This window comes from Culex pipiens, chromosome 3 (assembly GCF_016801865.2).
Source record: "Culex pipiens pallens isolate TS chromosome 3, TS_CPP_V2, whole genome shotgun sequence".
Lineage (NCBI taxonomy): Eukaryota > Metazoa > Arthropoda > Insecta > Diptera > Culicidae > Culex > Culex pipiens.
In genome coordinates this window covers 17,597,975-17,622,648 of record NC_068939.1, presented here as the reverse complement: position 1 = coordinate 17,622,648, position 24,674 = coordinate 17,597,975, and the positions used below count along the sequence as shown (strand labels likewise).

Sequence of the window (24,674 nt, the reverse complement as noted above, 5' to 3'; positions counted from 1 at the left end):
ATTGCAAAAATTGCAAAAATTGCAAAAATTGCAAAAATTGCAAATTTTGCAAATATTACAAAAATTGCAAAAATTGTAAAAATTGCAAAAATTGCAAAAAATGCAAACATTGCATTTTTTGCAAAAATTGCAAAAATTGCAAAAATTGCAAAAAATGCAAAAATTGCAAAAATTGCAAAAATTGCAAAAATTGCAAAAATTGCAAAAATTGCAAAAATTGCAAAAATTGCAAAAATTGCAAAAATTGCAACAATTGCAACAATTGCAACAATTGCAACAATTGCAAAAATTGCAAAAATTGCAAAAATTTCAAAAATTGCAAAAATTGCAAAAATTGCAAAAATTGCAAAAAATGCAAAAAATGCAAAAATTGCAAAAATTGCAAAAATTGCAAAAATTGCAAAAATTGCAAAAATTGCAAAAATTGCAAAAATTGCAAAAAATGCAAAAATTGCAAAAATTGCAAAAAATGCAAAAAATGCAAAAAATGCAAAAATTGCAAAAATTGCAAAAATTACAAAAATTGCAAAAAATGCAAAAAATGCAAAAATTGCAAAAAATGCAAAAATTGCTAAAATTGCTGAAATTGCTAAAATTGCAAAAATTGCAAAAATTGCAAAAATTGCAAAATTGCAAAAGTTGCAAATAAATGAAAGAATGCAAAAATTGCAAAAATTGTATAAATTGCAAAAATTGCCAAAATTGCAAGAATTGCAAAAATTGCAAAAGTTGCCAATATTGCAAAACTGCAAAAGTTGCAAAAATTGCAAAAAATGCAAAACTTGCAAAAAAAGCAAAAATTTCAAAAAATGCAAAAACAGTCAAAAGAGCAAACATAGCAAATAAAGCAAAAATATCAAGTATAGCAAAACTAGCAAACAATGCAAAAAATGCAAAAAAAAAAAAAACTTAAAATGCTAAATAATGTAAAAAACGCAAAAATTGCAAAAAGTGCAAAATTAAAAAATTGCAAAAAGTGCAAAAAAAGCAAAAATTGCAAATATTTCAAGAAATGCAAAAAATGCAAAAAAAAATGCAATAAGCAAAAATTGCAAAATAAGCAAAAAATGCAAAAAATGCAAAAACTGCAACAATAACAAATAGCAAAAATTGCAAAAAATACTAAAACATATTAAAATTGCAAAAGCTGCAAAAAATAGCAAATACATATATTGCAAAAATTTCAACATTATTTAAAAATTGCAAAAATGCCAAAATATACCAACAATTGCAAAAAAAGCAAAATGACCTACTAGAAGCATAAGCATAAGCATAGGTGCCCACCCGCAGTTGCTACTCCGTTATTGACCAGGACCTCCAGAAGTTACATCCACGAGCCGTGGAAGATAAGTGGGAGCTATCTTTCCTCGCTTCGCAACTTCTCAAAGGCCCCTATCATGCTGATCAATACCGGCGCCGGCCACGACCAGTGGTAGGGTCACGGGGAAGTGGATGGGAATGTTAGTCCGATACTTGAGTGATATAGACCGCCCAATCGACTGCATCTCCGACAAAGTATCACATGAGTTTTGAGGGGGTTAGTAGATGGGTATGAGGTCAGGATTCACGAGTGGCAGTGATGTGACCATGAGCATTATGTTTATCGTCCCCTGAAGCACTGCACTTATGATGTCCAATAAGTTATAATAACCACTCACCCAAGCACACAAACAGCGACATAAAAGAAATGAAAATGAGCATGCAAAAACAAGACAGCGCGTCCGCGTGGTCAGCGCACTAATGATGCCATTATTTAATTATAATAACCACTCACCCAAGCACACAAACAGCGACATAAAAGAAATGAAAATGAGCATGCAAAAACAAGACAGCGCGTCCGCGTGGTCAGCGCACTAATGATGCCATTATTTAATTATAATAACCACTCACCCAAGCACACAAACAGCGACATAAAAGAAATGAAAATGAGCATGCTAAAACAAGACAGCGCGTCCGCGTGGTCAGCGCACTCAAAAGCAAAATGACCTACTAGAAATAGCAAAAATAGTAAATAAAAATAGCAACAAAAAAATTGCAAAAACTTGCAATAAAAAAGCTAAAATTGCAAAAAAAATATTTCCAATTAGTAAATTTTACAGAAATTTTAGTTGATTTATCCATTGTTCGTTTATACTTCAATTTTAAACAAGCCAATACAGATTAATAACATTCAGACGGAAATCCTTTCCGTGTAGCCTCCGTCAGCCTTTTTTGACACATTTCTTTACTGTGGATGTACAGAATGGTACGGAGAAATCACTCAAGTCCTTTTTAAACCAAGCCATCAATAGCAACTGTGTAAACTAATTTTCCAATATATATACACACATGCTTCGACACCGGTGTAGTAGGTTTAGACTTGATACAAACACACTTACACTCGTTGCATTGTTGAGTTTGAAGAAACAAATTTCGGTCCTTTGGGAAATTTCTTGTATGGTGGGTCTGTCTCGAAAGAAGTTCAATTTTTACGGTATCTTTTATTGTCCTCCTCTTTTTTAAGTTCTTTTCGTAAACACCAACTTCAACCCGCCAATCGGAATCAACGTTAGCGCCTTCGGATCAAAACGAATCTCGCCCTCATCCTCGTTGGCAAGTTTCATGTCGAACTTTGCAAGCAGCATAGCCAGCGCCAGCTTCGTCTGCAGTTGTCCCAGCTTGCCGGCGATGCAGGTCCGCGGTCCACCGCCGAAGGGATGAAACGGAAGCGTTTGCATCTCCGTTTCGTTCTCGAATCGCTCCGGAATGAAGCGTTCCGGCTCCGGGTAGTACTGCGGATCGCGCCCGAGTCCAAGCAGGGAGATTATGATGGGGGTTCCCCGCGCGATGACGGTGTTCGTTCCGGGAATCACGTACTCCTTGGTGCACGCTCGGTTCAGGAACGGGACCGGGGGGAACTTCCGGTAAAGCTCGTTGATACAGCATTCAAGGTAGCGCATTTTTGCTAGGGTTTCGATCGTGAGATCAGCTGAGTTGTTTGCTAGTACTGAATCGATTTCTTGCTGGACCTTCCGTTGAATTGCAGGATTCTTCGCCAGTTCGTACAAAGTGAACGATATGGCAGAGGACGACGTTTCGTAGCCAGCGAAGAAAAACGCGAATGTGTTTGCCATTATTTGTTCCAGCGAGAAGGACTTGGCGCCATCGGATACCTTCAAATCCCACTTTCCATCGGACGATACCATTCCGGAGTTTCGAAGCTGCAGCAACAGTTGCATCAAATCTTTTCGGGATACGTTGTTGCTCTCTCTGTACTCAATCGTCTCGCGGACCACGTCACGTACAAATTGCTCCACTTCCGGCGCGGCACAATTGATTCCCAGCAGTTCTTTGAATTCCGGTACAAAGAATGTACACGCCAAGCGTAGCGAATTCTTCAAATCATTACCAAACACCTTCAGACCCATCTGCCTAAACGTATTACTTCCATCGTTGATCGAATCCACCTCCAAGCCAAAAGCTACGGACGCTATCACGTCGGTAGTGTAACGACCCATGACTTCGCGAACCTCGACCACTTCTCCGGCTTCCGCGCACTTCCCAATGTACTCCTGCAGCGTTCGTCCAACGTCCGTCAATATCGGCAGCATCCCACGCAGTCGCACCGGACTGAACGCCGGATTCAACTTCTGCCGGAGATTCTTCCACTGTTCGCCGGATATCGAAAACAGGTGCGCACTCATCGGGTCACGTTTCTCGTCGGCGTACACTCCCCGGCTGTAGAAGTGATCAAAGTCCCGCACCAGGATGTCCTTGATTAGGTGCGGATCGTTCACGAGCAGCACCGGTCGGAGCGAGAGGTAGATTCCGGCCACCAAGAACTGCTTGCTTTTGTGGTACAGCGTTGCGTACGTTTCTCCCAGATATTGCTTCTGCCGGAACACGGGCCCGATATCTCCGAACGGTATCGAGGGACTTAGCTGCGGAATTCCGCGACGTTTCCAGTAGCGGAAATGATAGTACAGCAAGCCGTACAGTAGTACGACACCGGCAATAATCACTTCGACAAACATCCTCGCGATTGGAGTAGTTACTTGGAACTGAACAGCTTGCACTGCTGAACGTGCTCATTTCGCGTTGTTTTGCAAACAGGGAATCTATCAAAGGTCGAGTGACCACGCGCCGACTACACTGAGAGATTTCAGAATAGCAGTCAATGAGATGCCGTTCAAAAAACCTGAATAACTGGTTATTATAACGTGAAGGCTAGTTGGGACAGTGTAAATCCTTATTTCTTAATGACTTTAGTTTTTGCCGTAATTGCTGCAAGATGTTACTGTTTTGAGACAAAATTGCTCTGATTTCTACCAAGTTTACCAATTTCTCGTGAGATTAGGATTAGAAAAATACTTAACCGAACCCCAAAGGCCAACAAATTTAACCCTCAACGTGTCTTCCGTCACCTCCCTCACATCCGGCAATCGCAACGCGCCGCCCAAATGTGGGAAATCGCGTGAGCGAGCGTGCGTGTTCGTCAAGTCGATAATGAATCCCTAAGGGGCACGACAAAACCCCCGCCAAAAGACGACAAAACCATCTGCCCGTTCGTGGCAAGAAATCACGCCGCTTTAAATCACCACCAGGGATAAGGCTGGCTGACTGGCTCTTCATTTTCGGGATTCCTTCTTCGTCTTTGCTTCCTTTTGAGATAAGTGTCGATTCGGTTTGAAGAAGTAAAAAAAGTGTCAGTGTGTGTGTTTCTTCCAACGAGGACATGCCATCGGAAGTAAATCTTCAGCACTCGATGATTGAAAATCGCTAGAGTGATTTTTTCGTGTTTTTCGACGTTGTTCGGGGTGTGCACCCTTTGGTTCTTGATTTTCTAGTAATTTGACTCTGTTTACATCCTTTCTGGGAAATTTAAGCAATGGTGTTGAAAGACAGGACTTGGCAGCAGCAGCACAGACATGACTTCAAAGCAAACCCTCGTTTACATACCCCGGAAGGAAGCTAAACATGTGATGAATCTTGTTTGTGACGTTTTGGATAGTGGGAGTGTTTGGAAATAAAGTTGGTCAAAATATATTCTAGCAGAGTGGCAATATTTGTTGAGAGTAAACTTTTCCAACCGTTTGGAGATTTGAAGTGTTAATTTATTTTGCCCTTTTTTAAATTATGATCGTGATTTTTGAACACTCAAAATAAGATGTCCAGAAATAGTAAGAAATTCATTTTTTTTTTATTTTGGGCTTAAATATCCGATCAATAGCTTTGAAAAATGAGAGCAAGAGGTAAAATAATTATATAAACCCACGAAACCCAATGTATACCTAAAAACGGTATTTTTAAACATTGGCTCAAATCTGAGGCAAATTCTGATTCAGCGGACAAAATTACATTTCGTTAGGGTGATCCTATACACTTTTTTCTTGAAAAATAGACATTTCCAAATTGAGATATATTTTAAACTGGCATCGCTTTCAAAAATTTCTTCCTAGCTCGAAGCTCAAAAATAGAGAATTATCGCATATCGAATTTAGTGTAAAAAAAAAAATTAAAAAAACATATTCACAGCGTACCCATTTATCTTACCTATAGGTAAGATATACAGTCGACTCTCTGGTTGTCAATATCCAAGGGACCGTCGAGGAAGAGAATCATCAGTTTAGAGAACAATACAAAATGAAGACTCGATTGAAAATATTTTTCTCTTGATACCCAGCTATGGGAGAGAATCATGGCAACGTCCATCAAACAAAAACAAACTAATGTCAAACACCCTTCAAAGCTGAAATTATTGACAACCGGAAGAGATTTTTAAAGCAAACAGAATCCAAGGGACCGTCGAGGAAGAGATCCTTCAAGCAAGGGAAAATATCGAGGAATGAAGATAATTGAAGTATGAAGATTGAAGGAACTGGAGAATTCATCGATAGATGGAGAATTATTGATATCGAGAAGATCGACAGCCAGAGAGTCGACTGTATATATACACGCCTAAAACTTTGCTGAAGACACCAAAGGGATCAGAAATTTCGTTCTCAAGATGAGAGAGCATGTTTGGACACAATTTTTGTATGGACAGCTGTCAAATTTGTACGAACCAATGAAGCAACCGGCAAATAAAAAAAAATACGTAAAAAAGTGGAAGGCGGAAATTATGGAGAATTGTTTACTAGCGATACTTCGAAAACCATTGTTTTGATTATTAATGTTAAAAATTAAAACATAAACTATTGTGAAGTTTTCTTCTATTTTTAAAGATTTTGTATCATTATCCCTAGGGCTAGTGATTTTTCACGGCAAAAATAAAAAATTACGCGGCATGCCAATTTCAAAACATTGAAATTTCACGTCAATTTCACGGTTCTCTAAAATCAGCTTAAAATTAACGCACAAATGTGTACTTTAGGAATAATTGAGTATAGGATATTACTGAAAGAGATAGCAATTGTTTAAAATACAAAATATAACCAAAAAAAATCACAGCAAAAAAATCTATTTCGTGAAATTTTGCAGGATTTTTATCAGCAAATTTAACGACTTAGCCAACCTGATTTTACTGAGATTTTAGAAATATATTTTGCAAAATTATCTATAACAAATACATATAGAGCAATTCCAGCTCAAATCAGGAATTGATTTGACTCGTTTTGATATTTACGTAAGCTAATTTACTATCCAGGTTTCTACCACACTGAAAAAAATATTCTGTTTTCAGTTATTAACAATGTAATTAAGCTTATAACTGTAAGCCCTTACATCCAATTGAAATGCTGTCACAGGCAAACTTATGAGAAATTGGACAACCTTACGCCCTTCTCAAATGTTATTTACGAGTACTATTGGCTCCATATACACAAAAATGGCTTATTTAGGCCTAGGATAACATGTCTAAAAAGTTTCATTGAAATCGGAGAGGGTCGGGTACAAAAGTACCAGAAAAATTCCTGATTTGAGCTGGAATTGCTCTATATTCGAATCAAAAACATCACTAAAAGTAGAAACATTAAAATTAGAGAAATGAAATTTTGTTTACTGCTATGGTTTTACGAAAAAAGTTTTTTTACTATTTGTTATTAATAATTTCATAAAATTAAAAAAATACTGAAGAGTGCGTTCCAAATTTTCCTACGTTTCCTTCACTGTATTTTAAACCAAATTGAATTAAAAAAAAAACTTCATTTATGATAAAAATATTCATTTTTTATATTTTCCTTAAGCTTAATAAAAAATGAGTTCCAACATGACTGTAAGACTTCACTAAAAGTAGGGCTCGGTTCCTTCGACGAACCACCCTGACTGTCTTGTGGAGCACATGAATTAATAAATCAATGTTTAAAAACACTGAGAAGCAATTCTCAATATTTCACGGCCAAGGTCAAATTTCACGGATTACGCGGCTTCCGCGAAATCGCGAAAAATCACTAGCCCTAATTATGCCTTATGTTTTGAAGAGATGAAACAACTTTTTTTTTAGATAAACATAATTTATAGGATTGATGTTTAATTTTGGATATTATTATTATTATTGAGAAAAGCAAAAAAAAAATTAAAAGTATTGTAATTCTAGGCAATTTTTTCAGCTTTCCAATTATCATTTTTTAATGAAGAAAATTAAAAATTTTTCGGAAATTTTATCCATAACATGCATTTATCTTAAAAACTCTATTATCATTTTCGATTGCATATAATATGTTGCCTCTGAAAATGAACCTTCGATATTTTCCAAAAAATATATTTTCTCACCATTCTAAACATTAGAGTATGAGATACTTTTGTAAGATACAACATGGCTTGTCTTTTTTAAATAAAAGGAGTTAAAAATCTATAACAAGATTGCAAAATTATCAGAAGTTAAAAAATGCAACTAAAAATCAATTTGCAAAAACGTAGAAAATCGCTCACTGGGATTATTTCAACGAAATTCCTGGCATATTCCAATCCAAGTCGGCGATGAACCCACTGCTGTGCAACGTTCAACAACGTGTTGTCTGTCTTCTTGCGTTCGCGTCATAAACATTCAAATGAAATCACACACGTTTGCATTGTATTGCATGCGGGTGGTGCACTCAATTTCGCTTCCTTACAGAGCTGACGTTTGGAGAGGACTCTTCTTGAGTTGAAGGAAGCGTTCAAAGATTACGTTACGCTTTTTTTTATTTTTTGCGAGTTTGACTCGATGTCAAAATACTGACTTCAATATTTAAAAATGGCTCATTCATACACGTTTACTATCAGTCCATTGTTCCTGAACGCCCCCTTTCTCCCTCCGTATCGCCCTATCGCCTTCCACTGATAAAAAGTGACTGCCATTCGAGAGCACGCAGCGCGCGGTTACGAATCCTTCACAATCCTCCACCACCAGCGAGTAAACAACGGCGTTTGTTGGACTTTCTCTCCAAGTTCAGCTCGCTCGCTCGGTATCTCTCTCTCTCTTGTTCTCAAACCGCATCCATGTGCGCATGAGCTGATAGTAGACGCCCCAAAATACACACTTCTGGACTGCCTTGCTGTCGTCGTCCTCCTAGAGCCGATCCACGGGACACGGGACGCACGACGCAGATAAGAGAGAGCAAGTGAGCGGTGACGAAGAACACGAATCTCCGTTTGTTGGTATCGCGCGCGGCTTCCTTCACTGTGCTTCCGATTGTTCGCCACTTTGGACGGAAACGACGGCACAAAGTCCGGGTCGCGGGTTGTTGTTGTTGTTCTTGGGTCTACGTCGTATGCTACGACGGTGATTCACACACACCGGTTGAGTTCCGCGTAGTAGATTCCACGTAGTGAGTGCCGGACACCTTCTAGAAGGAGTGTTCTGAACAGCTGTGTCTGGGACGTGGCACATGGTGTGTGACAGGTGGGACCATATTGTAGCGGATTAGTGGTGACCCTTTGGTGGATTGCGGACGGACCACAAGTGAGTTCCGAACCGGATCCGTTTGCTGTTGTTGGTGTTGTGTTTCTTGAGAATGTCGTACTAGACCCCACGGGATCGGTTCTCGATCCGAAGCTTCCGGACCACGGTAATTTGATTCCTTGCGGTGTGGAGTGCAAGAGCGCAAGTCACAGCGTGTCGTACACCTTCTCTACTCTACGTGCCACATCGCTCGGAAAATGTCAACCGTCATCATCTCGTCGTTCTACTGTTACGAGCCGAACCATGTGCAACTGCGGTGAACTCAGATACTGCCATATGGTAGGTCCAGCGGTGTGGCCATTTAATGTTTTCCCATTTTTCCCATGTGTGTGTGTGTGTGTGTTTTGGTTTTTGTCTCCCCCGTTACTCCTAGACGACGCTTCCGTGGCTGTGGTTTTTCCGGAAACTCCGGAGCATATCCGCAAAAAAAGGAAGTTTAATTAAATTAGAACCGCAAACCAATTCCGCAGATCGATCCCGACTGCAGCAAACCCCCCGGCAAGAAATGGTCCAGCGTTGACGTCAAGCCCTAGACGTACCGACCAACGACTGAAATTCAATTATCAAAGTTTAATTTCGCTTCCGTGTCCGACAGACGGAGTGTCCGTGTCTGACATATCTTCACGTTTAGGACATCCCCCGCCTACCTTCCTCCTACTTCTCGAAGTCGAAGTCACGGTCCGGAGGGATGTGCTCTTGTGAACCGGAAAGATGCGTTTTCCGGCGTTGTTTGCCGATGCTTTTTCCGAGTAACGAAGCATCTTTGCTCGCTCTCTATCTCTCGTTTTAATTCATTTCCGGTTGCGTCCACCACCGGAGGTGGTGCGCTTTGCGCAGTTGTGGTTGTGGGCAATGCTCATGTGGGAGGGGAAGGTCTGTGCTACTGATGGATCGGAGATTCAACCGGTTGTGTGGCGCAGACTACCGTTGAATTGGTACGTCATTCGGAGGCTAACATATGGTAGTTCAGTAGACGAGTTACTGGCGTTATCGTTAGTGACTTCTCCGGATTTCTAAAGATTTCTTAAGAATTTCTTTAGTTAGATTTTTAAAGGAGGCAAGAGTTGATAAGATCAACGCTAGTTTTCATTTTTCTATAAATGAAAACGAATTTTCATTGATAAGCGTCTTACGTTCTTTCGAAAACTATATTCAAATATGAAAAATAAAATAAATCTTCATTTTATCTTGTGAGCAGTTCTCTAAGATTTCGGTCATTCGGTTTTTATTTTGGTTGTATTTTTTAATCCGACTAAAACTTTTTTGGTGCCTTCGGTTTGCATCATTACTTTGTCCATTTAATTTTCCATACAAATTTGGCTGTCCATACAAAAATGATGTATGAAAATTCAAAAATCTGTATCTTTTGAAGGATTTTTTTCATCGATTTGGTGTCTTCCGCAAAGTTGTAGGTATGGATATGGACTACACTGAAAAAAAATGATACACGGTAAAAAAAATTTGGTGATTTTTTATTTAACTTTTTGTCACTAAAACTTGATTTGCAAAAAAACACTATTTTATATAGGGCCAAACATTCAATATTACACCTTTTTAAAATGTTAGTCTTGATTTGAAAATTTTGAAATTATTTTTTTCGAAAAGATCGGAAAATTTCACGAATGTTTCATAAAAAAAAAAAAAAAAAAAAAAAAAAAAATTTGCGATCAATTTTTCGATTTTTTGAAAAAATCAGTATTGATTCAAAAACTCATAACTCGCTCAAAGATTTTTTGCACAACCTGAAAATTTCTGAAAAGTTGGCATTTGATGTCCTCTAAAACATATCAAAAAATAAAAAAAAGTGTTTTTTTGCAAATCAAGTTTTAGTGACGAAAAGTTAAATAAAAAAATCACCAAAGTTTTTTTACCGTGTATCATTTTTTTTTCAGTGTAGTCCATATCCATACCTATAACTTTGCCGAAGACACCAAATCGATGAAAAAATTCCTTCAAAAGATACAGATTTTTGAATTTTCATACATCATTTTTGTATGGCCAGCTGCCAAATTTGTATGGAAAATTAAATGGACAAAGTAATGATGCAAAATGGCTTCTTTGGGCATACCGAAGGCACCAAAAAAGTTTCAGTCGGATTAAAAAAAAACAAAAAAATCGAATGACCGATATCTGAGAGAACTGCTCAAAATGAAAAACTGTGACTCTTTTCAAAAAAGTTACCTAAAAATGGTTTTAATGGTGCACTTTATCAAAATTTCGCTTAAATACATTTTGATTGCAAATCCGATTTTACATCGAAAATGAAGTTGAAAAGTTTTTGCGACCAATATTTCCTTTTTTTTAATCAGTATTGATTCAAAAAATCATAATTCGGTCAAAGTTTTTTTGCCCATTCTGGAAATTTCTGAAAAGTTGGCATTTAATGTCCTCTAAAATATATCAAAATATAATAAAAATATTGTGTTTTTTGCAAATCAAGTTTTAGTGACAAAAAGTGAAATTTAAAATCACCATTTTTTTTACTGTGCAACATTTTTTTCAGTGTAGTCCATATCCATACCTGCAACATTGCCCAAGACACCAAATCGATCAAAAAAATCCTTCAAAAGATACAGATTTTTTGAATTTTCATACATCATTTTATGTATGGACAGCTGCCAAAATTTTTATGGAAAATTTAATGAACGAACTATTGATGCAAAATGGCTTCTTTGGGCATACCAAAAGCACCAAAAATGTTTCAACTGGATTAAAAAATACAAAAATTAAAATTCTTGAAAAAAGACCGATATCGTAGAGATTTTGCTAATTACCTTCCTGTTGATTGGCGAAATAAAAATAAAATTTCTTTTCAATTAGCCCATTCCAATAATCGCTGGCTGGCATCGACATTATAGGAAAGTAAAGTTATAAAAAAAATCATGTCGCGGTAATAACATAAAAAACTAAATTTCATAATTCATGCATTATTTTCAAAATAGTGTAGCAAAAACTATCACTAAATGTGACAGTTATGCTACTGTCGTATACATGCAAAATTAATCTTAAAGTGCATTTGTTGATTTGTAAATGCAAAAATAAATCTTATACATTAAATGCTAAGCGGATTTTTTTGCTTGTCAATTTTTTTTAATTTTGTTTTTTTTTCTTGTTTCAAATAAAACTGTTTTCCAGTGATTCTTAATATCTAAAAACAATTGCAGACAGATTTTTTTCTCGAACTTTTGATTTATTTTTAAGCTGTTACTGATATTATTTACTTTTTATTCAGTTTTCAACCCCCAACTTTCGTCAAGGTCGAAGCGCGAGTAAAAAAAAAATTAAAGCTTAAATTAAAAATGAAATCCGGCAAAAAGTACCACAAAATGCTTTATACATTATTAAAGTTATCCTTCTATTGACCAAAAAATATATTGTTTAAAGAATATTTTTATACCTTTTTTAACGAGCCCAAACATGCTAAATAAGACTATGAATGCTGGAAAATGCATTTCAAATTGTTTTTTTTTTCATTTCAAATTTATTGCATTTTAAATTTCTTCTGATGTTTTTGTCTTTTCCAGAAAATTTACAAATTTGAAGTGTAGTTAATCCTTTTTTTTCTTACAAAACTTTTATCCTAGTTTTGCTGCATTGAGTGAGACCTTCAGAAAATACCAAAACAACAACCACAAAAATCAGCAAAACACCTTTTGTATAAAAGTTTGGAGCATTTTGCTACATCCTTATCAAACTCGTGCTAGACTTTCCGAGGAAATCGAACAATTCCTACAGCACTCTTCAAATTCAGGAACAAAACACTGTTCTGACAAAACCTTCAATTTGAACGATTCCCTAAATTCACAGAACCGGATTTCCATGGTTTGATAAATTCGACCCACAATGGATTCTTCGGAAATCCTGCCCCTGCAGCCATCACTTCTTGCTAATCTTCTCCATCGCGTGGCTAATTCTCCGGTGACAAATGCACCCATCCGGAGAGTTTCCTCCCCGCTGCAGACAAAAGGCAGAAGGAAAACACAGGCCCGTTGCTGCTATTGTTTCGGGGAAAGTTTTTCCACCCTGCTGCTGACATAACCACATCACGTATCAAATCCATTATGGGACCGGGTCTGCTGCAGGCGGCCCCCGCTTTCAGTGTAGGTAGGACCATTTCCGGTAATTCGATTGTTTTTTTGGTTGTCTGGTTGTCTCACCCAGGAAAGCCCGGAATCATCCCCGGAAGTGCACTCTAAAATAACATGAAAGACGATTCGACATCTTCTGGTAGGTGTTCTGAGCGACCCGGAAGGCATGTTCCACCTAGGTACTACTAACGGTACGAATTTCCAAAGTGTCAACCGTAAACTTTCAAGAGAGAGAGATGTCGTTTTTCTTCGATGCCAGTTGTGGGGGAGGAACCCCTAAGGCGCTGTGGAGAATGAAATTTCAATCATGCGACCTCATTCGGCTTTGCACAGTGGGAGCAGGTCGTGGGAAAAATGGACAAAAAATCAAAATTTTGAATAAGGAACTCTATGAAATTACTAAATTTGAGCATGATCCCTAAAACAAAATTTTACGATCAGACATTTTGAAGTCTTAAAAAAACAATTCTCACAGCTTGCACATGACTTTCTCAAGTTTAAAGTTTCAAAAGCGACCTCTTGAATCAAGAGAGCGCATTACAATGACAATCGTTCTGTGCACAAATTATGAGGCTAATTCCAATTACGAATCTACGTCCTGCCGGAACCTTAATTCCATCAGCAAGCAGAGCCCCCCTGTACCTGTGCGGTCCATAAATCCGGCCATTTTTTGTAGTTGTTGTATTTTCGCTTGTTTCCGGTCCAGAACCAGAAGATTGTGGAACGCTTCGGGCCATTTTCCGACCTCGGAATGGAAAAGCGCTTTTCCACCACCCACTCGCTAGGATTAGGGCTCAGCTGCTGCTCATGTTTTGGTGTGTGTGCGAGTGTGTGACAGGAAGTGTGGCCAAAAGCCGAGTTTACCTGGTAATTTGTTGTGGTCACCAAATCTCCCAAGGTGCCCATTCGGTCCGCGCGCATTTGTGTCCAGCCGGAGATAGGACTTTGGGGAAATTTATAAATATAGTCAATGCGAGTGGGGGTGGTTGGTTTGGATTTGCTGGGCACACACATGGAGTCCACGTTACGGGGATTGCCGAAATTAGCCGCTGGCAGAAAGCTAGGTGAGAAAACCGATGAATGTAACAGAAATCAACCGCAGATGGTTAGGCTGCCATGGAAGGTGTTCGGTTTGGACTTAATTGATTAATGTTTTGGCATTTATGGTGGTGAAATAGGATTAGGGTGCTCTTTAAGGTCATTTTTATCGTATAAGTATAAGACTTTATGTTTTATAAGTTCTAACACAACTGTTCTTTCCCACTGGTTTGTAATACATTAAAACACGATTAGACTTTAAAAATCGACTTCAATAAACTAAAAACACAATTAAACTCTATTAGAAATTATTAAATATTAAGTTTTTTCGTGAAAAAAAAATAAAATTGAAATCTTCATCGATAATACTTGTCGGTTGTACTCCATTTAGGATACTTTGAATAACGTGTGTGTAGAAAAAATACTGTTTGAATATAAATCCTTGGAAATTTATCAGTTTAAAGCGCTAATTTAATCATTTAGAATGCAAAATTAATGTTAAAATTCAAAATTCAAAAAGCACAACATTCGATGGTACAAAATCTACAAAACATGTTTTTGAAAAAAAGATTAAAAAGTACATTATTCACTTTGTATTGCGTTTGGTTAAAAAAAATTAAAAATGGTTTTAAAGATCTCACATATAATTTTTGAAATAAAAAATCTTTACATAACTAATTAAATAATATTTAAAAAGAGTTTTCAGAATTTCGTAAAATGCTTAAAGTCAATGAAGAAAATTGACTTGAATTTTGAACTACCCGGGCAGACGGTAATAGCAAAATTCATGCCATTTCAATAACAAATACTGTTAAAATAACAGAAAGTTTTATAGAATCTTCTTGAAAAATCCATTTTTGCATAAGGTTTTAATAACAGTTTATGTTATTATAATACAATTTGTTATTGGTCTGATATTGATTGAAAGCCAAAACATTTTTTGTTATGGAAGAATACCGCCAACTGTTATTGGGTTGATCGGATTAGTTGTTAAAATAACAAAAAATAATGAGAATAACCAAAATTGTTATTAGTCTGTTATTACAATAACAATCCAATAACTATAAAAATCACAGCGACGAATAACCAATCATGTTATAAATAACATAAAATGTTATTGGCCTAGTATTTTAAAATATCAAAAAATGTTATTACCAAGTTGTTTCCGTCTGCTCGGGTACTAAATCGTTTAAATCTCAAGATATACAGATTTAAAACATTTTTTAACAACGCTCATCAGTCTGGCAACATTTCAAAACCACTGAACTGAGTTTCATATTTTGTGCACTGAGTTATTCTCTAGAAGTACTTGGGCAGACGGTAATAACAAAATTCATACCATTTCAATAACAGAAAGTGTTATGGAATCTTCTTAAAAAAACTTTTATTGCATTAGAGTTGAATAACAGTTTATGTTATCATAACAAAATTTGTTATTGGTCTGATATTGGTTGAGAGCCAAAACAATTTTGTAATAACACTTTTTGTTATGGAAGAATACCTCCAACTGTTATTGGAATGATCGGATTAATTGTTAAAATATCAAAAAATAATAACAAAAAAAATCGAAGTGTAACCAAAAGTGTTATTAGTCTTTTATTACAATAACAATCCAATCACAAAAAAATCATAACGACCAATAACAAATCTTGTTCTGAATAACATGAAATGTTATTATTATATTCGCCTAGTATTTTCAAATATCAAATAATGTTATTCCCAAGTTATTTCCGTCTGCTCGGGTAGGCGTTTTTTCCGTGATTTTGATTTTTTTTATTTGGATAATGTTTTCCCCAAGAAATTTTATATTATTAGTTTTTTCATACAAGGGCATGTGAATATTCGATAACCTGTATCTTGAGAAGAGCTTTGGGTACACAGAAGAATATAACTTTTTTATCAGTAAAAGTTGGATTCCCAAAGTGCGTATTTAAAAAGCCTTCTGAAAAGTCATCTCAAGCCATCATCAAAAAAAGCACCAACGCCAAATAAAAAAAATGCATTTTTTTTCTTGAATTATAAATTTTGTGTAAATTGTGAATAAGTGATAAATAATCAAGTAGCGATATCTCTGTTAGTTCGATATCATCCAATGTTCATATTCTGCTCTTTTTCATGAAAAATAATTTCGTTATTAAAAATCAAACCCATTTTTTTATTTTTATTTTTTTTTTTTAACAAGTAGAAAATTTTAAAATATATTTTTTTATAAAATTTAAGTCAATAGATCCCGAAATATCGCAAGTAGAAAAATTGAAACTTATTAGATCATACTGAGAAAAAATCATTTTTTCACAAAATTTAAAGTTTAACCAGATCAACAAATCTTGAAAACTTTTCTAAGTAACCTGGGCTGGACAATCATCATAAATACATGAATACATGACGAAGTCCAGTCTGCAACCCGCAAAGATCCATCTCCATGCGAATGCAAATGCGAACCGAACAACAAACCTTGAAACATATTTTTTAAGCTTTTTAAAAATATTATTTGTGGTGTAATATTCCATGCTTTTGATCTTAAAAATGATTTTTGAGTTTAGTTTAGTATTTTTATTTATTTAATTTTTTTTAAATCATATTTTTCAAAAAATAATCTCTCCGGTATCAGATTTTTCACCATATTAAAGTCTAGCACAAAAGATGCCTTCATAATCCCCTAAAACAAATAATTTTATAATTGAAACAATATATACAAATACATATTTGGTAAATTCAATTCAGAGTAATAAAAAGTGGAATGAAAAAATGGATTTTTTCTGTATATTTACTCTATTGAGAAATCTTTTAATCGATAATATTGAGCGCTTCTAAAATTTTAAACAAAAATCTTAAAAACGAAGCAATTTGAGATTTTTGCGAAACAAATGTTTCTAATAAATATCCTTTGAATACGGGGAAAATGTTAAAACGATAACTTAAATAAAGTTTATAGAGTTCTCTGATTTTTTATTTCATTAATGTTTGTATTAAACATACTTTAATAAACGCAATCTTGTCCCACATCTCCCACTTTACTAAATTGTATAAAATGTGACGATTTTTGATTACTTATGGGGTGATTTAAGATGATAAATTCCAAATGGCTGATTCTCAATCTAAGCCAAGATTTATGATTCGGTTGATTTTTTCGAAACTTCTTGAAAATTGGAGTAATTTGGCCGAATTACTAAAAATTTTCATAACTTCACCTAGGACAACTAAGCATAAATAGGCAGCTTAACGCTTTTTTTTTCGTCGAGAAATCCCAAATTGGCTACAATAAACCAAGTCACTGTCAACTCTCATTCCGTTCCAATAAATTTCACTCTCATTTCTTCTCATGTCCCTCCTTCCTTCTCACATGTGCTGCTCATGTCTCACACCCCAGTTGAAGCTAATGTGTGCTCCACACACAACCGACACTGGCTCTATTTATATCCGGACATGATTTCGATGGCCTGCCGTAACGTTACTAGCCTTCGAGGAGTTGTGGAGGAATCGGGAAGAATGGCTCTGTCCCGGTTCAACCAGTCGAAACAAGGGAAAAAGTCTCCGTGGCGGAACATCTGTGGGGCACAGATTTTCCCTGCAGCATCCCTTTTACTTTTTTTTTGGGAAATGTCAGACCATTCTGGACTCGCACGGGCAGGATGCGGGAGTAATCGATTTCGGGAAGGTGGAACTATAGCGCGGCAGTCAAGAAGTTGTGAAAAGCGAAATGAACATGTGTTATACTGTTATTCGATTTTTTTTTCTGGTGCTCTCTCCGGGCTGTGAAAGGAACCATCTGGCAATAAAGTACCAGACTGAATCGACTTCCAGCACACCACGCGCTAGGTGATAGAAATCTTCCAATTTGAAATAGTTTCGGGGATATCCGGTAAAGGTTGAGAAGTTCTTGCTTTAGTTGTCGTTATCAGTAACAGTTTTGCTCAAGATTCATCACCAAATTCTATTTACAGACGAAAAGCGTTTGCCGACCACAATCCTTATCAGCGTCGGCTCGACGCCACTCGCGAAATGTTACTCATTAGTCATAATACAAGCCTTCGGAGGGGATCATTATCAGCTTTCTAGTACTGCGTTACGAAGCGAAGAAGAATCTCCGACAAATGACTACTAATCACCGCATCGTACTTGTCGTAAATCTCGAAACAGAGCGATTCGGCACTGATTCAAAGTCCCGTTCGCAATGTTGATACTCTTATCACCCTGAATGGAAGAACTGTGTGTTCACGGGAACGTTTGACGAGAGTTGTAGCGGTGAAATTACACAACCAGTCTAATGGTTACCGATGATGGATTTAAAGTGAATGGCGGCACGTATTGGAATTTGCTGATCAAGCGGAATTCAGAACGAGCTTTTTATACACTCTGACAATAAGTTTGTGTTGGTTCCGATGTAATGATTTAGATTTAGATTTGTTGATTACACTGAAGAAGTGGAGCACCCATCTGAGAGTAAAAAGCCATCAGATTGAGAGTAAAAAGATACATTTTACTCAAAGGTTGTTCAAAAAAAGAATCTCTCATAAATCCACAAAAAGTGTTTGTGACTGGGATTGATCCCGAGACCTTTGCCTTAACAATGCAAAGGGCTTGTAAACCTTCGAAATCTTTGTCACTTTGTCAACCTGACTTTGACATTCATCTTTCGTACGTTCACACACAAACAAATGAGTGCAATGCAACGTCACTCACAAAGTCATTTGACACCCACCAATTCTCTCATTCGCGCAGAGCTCGTTCATTCGAATGCTCCCCACATTTTGATTGCCTTTCCCATGACTGCAGTCAAAGCACCGCAGAGAGAAGAGAGAGAAGAAAGAGAGAAGAGAGGAGAGAGCATGTGCCTGCGAGTCGCGCGACTGCTTCAGTGTCGTGCTCGGCTTTCGTTCGTTTCAACTTCGTGTGCGTTCTATTGTCCTTTCAATAAAATCAAAGATTTTTTTATGCTCTCAGCCTGTTTCATTAAAAAACTTTTTTTGTACGGAATTCACTTTTTTACAATTTTAAAAAGATCCATGAAAAACTTTGTTTTGTACTCGGGTTGTTTAATATATTTTTAGTGAATTAAAAAAACATAACATTTAAATAAGTTTCATGGATCTAAGTAGCCATGGGCGAGTTCGGTCGGTCCCGTAAATTTGACGTTTTCTCCGGTTTTTTTTTCATGTTGGGTATTTCTCGTTGGCATCTTTTGGCCAATTTTCACAAAATTCCACGACAGTTTCGGATTTGTTCTTCGGATGGCTTTATTCGGCTATAGAATCTTTATGTGGCTGAAGACAAAAGGGAAGCTCTCCGTAAACTTGTTCGTATGACGGAACGGTGAAGATTCCGTTCCGGCAAAGCCAGAAGCTGTTTTCAACCTGCGGAGCCTGTCCTTTCACTTAAATAGCCCCTAAATGGAAGCTGATTTTATTCGATTTTGTTCGTCGACCACAAACTATCAAGAACCTAGAGGAGGTGACGATCGTCACGCCGTCAGGCTGTGTCCAATTCCGGTTGCAGAAAAATGAAGATTGAAGCTGCTTATTGAAGATATCCAGATTTTGGTGAGATCTTTCCATATTTTTGCTGATTTTTTATTTACATGCACACACGGAGAAAAAAGAGTTCCCAAAATCGTAAACAAGCGTTCATGAAAATGGGAACCACGAACAAAGTGTTCATATTTCATGGTACGTTTTTCAAAATCATACCATGGGATTTGAACACTTTGTTCGAGGTTCCCATTTTCATGAACGCTTGTTCACGATTTTGGGAACTCCTTTTTCTCCGTGTACCATACCACTTGGCATTCATAAGCTAAACGACATGCGACATCTAGTGTTGAGTAGCAGAACAGAGCGAAGGATGTCGATTAAAAGTTTTGCCCTTTGAGGTTATGTATGCGAATTCTGTTTATCAAAAGTTGTTCTAAGAGCTGTAAATTCAATTTTATGTTTGCATTCCTTTATAACTCAACAGCGAAAATTTGAATCGTCACTCTTCGATGCTTTGCGCCATCTATCGGAAATATTGAGCTTTTAATCGCGAATAGAAATTATATTCTATTGATTAAATGAAATATCTTTCCTACCCCTGCTCCATCTTCTATTTTCCCAATCCCCATTTCTCCATTTCCACGAACTCCCCTTTAAATATAATTATTTGCCACATTTACAACCCAACCACAACTGATTCGGAGCGTTTGGTAAGGTATGTCCACGCATCCTTCCTCCCCTGTAGATTCTGTGAAATGTGATCCGTTCACATAATCCTCTCTGCGGTAAACACAACGCAGTAGGGCTGGCCGCTTTAACTTTCGCAATTCATTTTCGGGTGTTCTCGGATGAGCTGCAATTTTTAGTATTGACAAGAAAAGTGCTTGGGGCGTAATCTAATCACAAGACTTTTCTGCGTTTGTGTTAGATAAGATTAGATTAGATTCAAAATCAAAAATCAAAAAATTAAAATTGAGGACATTGCTTCAGAAAGGTCCTTCCAGTATGACCGTCTAGTCGCCAATAAGTTCTGAAAATAGAGGTTTGAGGCATCACCACCCAAAGTGGTGAGGTCTTGACAAATAATGGTGAATCATCGGTTTTAAAGCGATGGCAATCTTCTCTCCCTGTCTACTTCCACTGACTGGGATTTGACTGCTTAAAAATAGGAAAATCCCGTTGACGTTGAAATTGAGGAAAAAGGGGGAACAATTAAGGAAAAAATCGATACCCACACACAGATTGAACGCTTCTGCAAAGCTCGATATTAAGCAGGGGCTCTGGAAAAGGGTGGGGTACCGAACTTATCCCGCAAAAATTTTCCATTTTGTCGAAACCGATTCATGGCACGTCATGCGTTTGTTGATTATGTGGTGGCGCGCGGTCTGTTTGCTCAAGCCATCCTTGCCTCCCAAATCCTATCGACGAGGATGCAGAAACTGGTGAGTGTGAACATCGTCGTGCCGGAATGTTTCCTCGAGCATCCACTAATCGATTCGACAGTCTATTAGGTTCTGACGCCCCCCTTTTTTTGGTGGGGTAATATCCTTACAGAGCAGCTTGTGGGAGATTGGAGGGGAAAGCCAACAGAATCTCATTGATAATACCAGCGATATTGGATTTATAATTTAAGGGATTGAGAGATTATTTGAATTTTTTTGCTTCCTTTTTTCGAAAAAAAAAAATCACTTTACATTATGAAAAACTAACAACATCATCTTCAAATTTTTCTAATTTCTACTTTGTGCAACAAATGCAACATGTTTGCAACATCCAAAAAAGTAACGTTACGGCTAGAACTTATGCCACCCAGCTCATAAGAAATTCTGTTTTCCAAAAGGACTGTCAAATATGATTATCTGGATTTGCATTTCTAGCGCAAAAAAAAGAACCCATGTTTTTTTTTGTGTGGTATGCCTCGCATCACTTCTTCCGAAATTGGACAAAGCTTTTTCGAGATCTTGTTACGTTACCAGAAAAGTATGTTTGGAAATATTGTCATCCACACCGTTTTCATGTTCACAGCGCATGCCTTGTTTGAATGTATCATTTATCATTGTTTTTTTTTTACTTGAATTCGGTCGATTTTTTTCTCAAACTCATCTCAAACACGGTGGAGATTTTCCCTTGTCCGCTTTAAAAAGTGGAGCATCAACATTTCCCGTCGTCCAAATCCCCCTCCATATTTCTGGTGCGCGGTGGAGATGGGAGCGGCCGGCAATGGACGGCTGCCGTGGTGTTGAGAGTCTTGTTCAGGTGGTTCTATTCCAAATTATCAATTCCTAGGCAACTTGGGCCTAGACAATCATCACTTAACATGGCGAAATCTAGTCTGCAAACCGCCAAAAATTACCGTCTCCTAGCGAAGCCAAGTTGAAATTTCACAGGTTTAGCTTTGTGTTTTGGGTTTCAATCGGAAATATGAAGAAATTTTGCTTTAAAAAACGGCGATTTTTCTCATATTAATTTTTAAAGCACAAGCCATTTCCCTACGACCTCTGACAATTTCGAGCCCATAAGCCATTTCATCAGTAAAGGCCAAAGGTCGCAAGCGATTGACTTTTCCAATGAATTCGCAACACTTGACTCGAGGCATGCAGATAAAATGCCCACCCAAACAAATGCAAATTCCCGCGTAATGAAAATAAATTGAAAATCAATATTTTTCTAATTAGTATTGGAGGCAGCCAGGTCGGAACATTAAATTCCATTAGCCTTAACAGCGTCACGCAGCTCTAATTAGAATCTGTTGCTACTGAATTTTCTGGTTTGGCAGGAATGCAAACCCGTTGAGTTGACAGCGAAAAGATGAGAGCAAAATACTCACGCTTAAGAATGAGAGAAATTATCGCCCCATAGAGAGAGAAATGCTCTTAAATGAGTGATTTACGTGCTCTCAAGGATAAATTGATGTGGTTAGTATCAAATTGTTTTTTTTTTTTTTTTTTTGATAAAAAAAAGTTTTCTAAATAATTTGCTCAAATAGCAAAAATCGACTGAATGGATGAAAATAGGGCTGAATTCTTATTTTTAAGATATGAACTTTTCCTGTATTTAAAAAAATCTTCAAAACACTCTCTCAAACGATTCAGTCCTGACTCATATCTGACAACCTACAACTTCAAACACAACTGTTCAACAATTCAACCGCATGTTTCTGGCGCCACCAACCTGTCATCAGGTGGCGATCAACAAGTGGTTTGCACTTTCTGAGCTATGCCGGTTCCCGGGCAGGCAGACTGTCAAAAGTATCGACGAAATATCACGTTTCTGGAGTACATATTCCCCGACGTTTTCCCACATTCATAATCTAACTCGAGCAGAAATCGATACCGGTCGTACTGATTCAGTCACAACGAGAGTGGAGCGCGTACCCACTCCCACGCAAGTTCTGAGTACTGTTAGAAGACACAGTGGGGCAGATTTGCAGAATTTGGTCAAAATTTGCAGTTTTTCAAAAAAAATCATATTTTAACCAAAATGCTCTGTAGTTTCGACCATTGTGCGCACTCGAGTTTCCCATTAGACCGAGTATCACAAAGTGTTCCGTTTCAAAACCTCCGTCCCGGGGCTCAATGTCTGTGTGCCAGCTTTTGATGTATGTGTGCGTGTGCGTACAATTCCCACCGCGCAAATGGAAGTCATCTTGATTGACATTCGATATCGATATTATTACATGGCAATTGTAAACCGATGACTTTTGCCGTTCGTTTTGCTGCGTCCCCTCGTACACGAGCATCCCCGCACAGACGTTTGAACTTGAGGGAGTTGGTTGGTCGTGCACAGCTCTTCGGAGAGGGCGGTCCCTGGTGTCCGTTGTGACCAATTCGACACTCAACGATACCACAGACATGCACGCACAGATTTTAGTGATATCCCGTCATTACTATAATTATGGTAGGACCTTTTGGGGGGGAGGGGGGGGAGGGATACTTTTATTTCGCTGTAACGACCAGCCTGGTTTGGGATGTTGAAGAATTGATGAATGCACTTCAAAAAAAAATCAGTACCTCAAATAAGGCTGGTGAAAACTTTAATTATAGTTTTTGTCGGGCCGAAAAATCAGGAGGAAAAAAATATTTTCAAAAAAATTCAAATTTTCAACGAAAAATCAACTAAAATCAATTAAAAATGCATTCTAACGTTAATTTAAAAAAAAAATATGTTGAATTTTCATTGTATTAAACCGCAAAAAGTTTGATATTCTTGCTTGTAATTTCAAACATTTTCTTTTTTTAGCAACGTCAGTGCTGATAACTTGAGACAGGGTCCAGATCTTGAAACTGTTTTATGAGCCGGAAGAATTGGTAAAACACCATTCAGCTTCAGTTGTCATATTACAACATTTAGTTTTAAAATATCGTTTTGTGCTTTGGTCGATATATATATGTTCTACCAGGGCTGCCAAAACTTCGATTTCCTTAATACAAGATCTGGACAATACCTGAGCAGCTCTCTCAGATTTCGGTCATTCCATTTTTTTGTATTTTTTAATCCGACTGAAACTTTTTTGGTGCCTTCGGTATGCCCTTTGCATCATTAGTTTGTCCATATAATTTTCCATACAAATTTGGCAGCTGTCCATACAAAAATGATGTATGAAAATTGAAAAATCTGTATCTTTTGAAGGAATTTTTGGATCAATTTGGTGTTTTCGGCAAAGTTGATACACGATAAAAATTTTGCTGATTTTTTTATTTAACTTTTTGTCACTAAAACATGATTTACAAAAAAAACACTATTTTTATTTTTTTTTCTTTTTCTGATATGTTTTAGAGGACTTCAAATGCCAAATTTTCAGAAATCTTCAGGTTGTGCAAAAATCTAATAAATACTGATTTTTTTTTTCAAAAAATCCAAATATTGGTCGCAAAAAATTGTCAACTTAATTTTTCGAAATCAAATTTGCAATCAAAACGTACTTGAGGGAAAATTTGATAAAGTGTACCATTTTCAAGTTAAAGCCATTTTTAGGCAACTTTTTTGAAAATAGTCGCAGTTTTTATTTTTTTTAATTATTGCACATATTTTTGAAAGGCTGAGAAAATTCTCTATATTTTGCTTTCTTGAACTTTGTTGATACGACCCTTAGTTGCTGAGATATTGCCATGCAAAGGTTTAAAAACATGAAAATTGATGTTTTCTAAGTCTCACACAAACAACCCACCATTTTCTAATGTCGGTATCTCAGCAACTAATGGTTCGATTTACAATGTT

The 24,674-nt window shown here is 37.0% G+C and overlaps 2 protein-coding genes across 14 annotated transcripts in view; one reads left to right on the top strand and one right to left on the bottom strand.

The window, feature by feature from the left end:
• The window catches only part of LOC120413476 (protein alan shepard), a 334,433-nt gene that overhangs the window by 240,587 nt on the left and 69,172 nt on the right, over positions 1-24,674 (top strand). The window contains exon 1 of one of the 13 annotated variants that reach the window (XM_039574327.2): positions 9,002-9,139. The exons of 11 other annotated variants lie outside the window; for them this stretch is intronic. In XM_039574327.2, the coding sequence (XP_039430261.1) occupies positions 9,104-9,139 (36 nt within the window). In that variant the 5' untranslated portion in view covers positions 9,002-9,103. Of the gene's footprint in view, positions 1-9,001; positions 9,140-24,674 lie in introns of those variants that run through there. One more of the 13 variants, XM_039574326.2, reaches the window with a different exon arrangement.
• Positions 2,466-4,024, bottom strand: LOC120413477 (probable cytochrome P450 6d5). The gene has a single exon (XM_039574328.2). It carries the CDS (start codon positions 4,011-4,013, stop codon positions 2,499-2,501), a length of 1,515 nt encoding a protein of 504 aa, XP_039430262.1. The 5' UTR covers positions 4,014-4,024; the 3' UTR covers positions 2,466-2,498.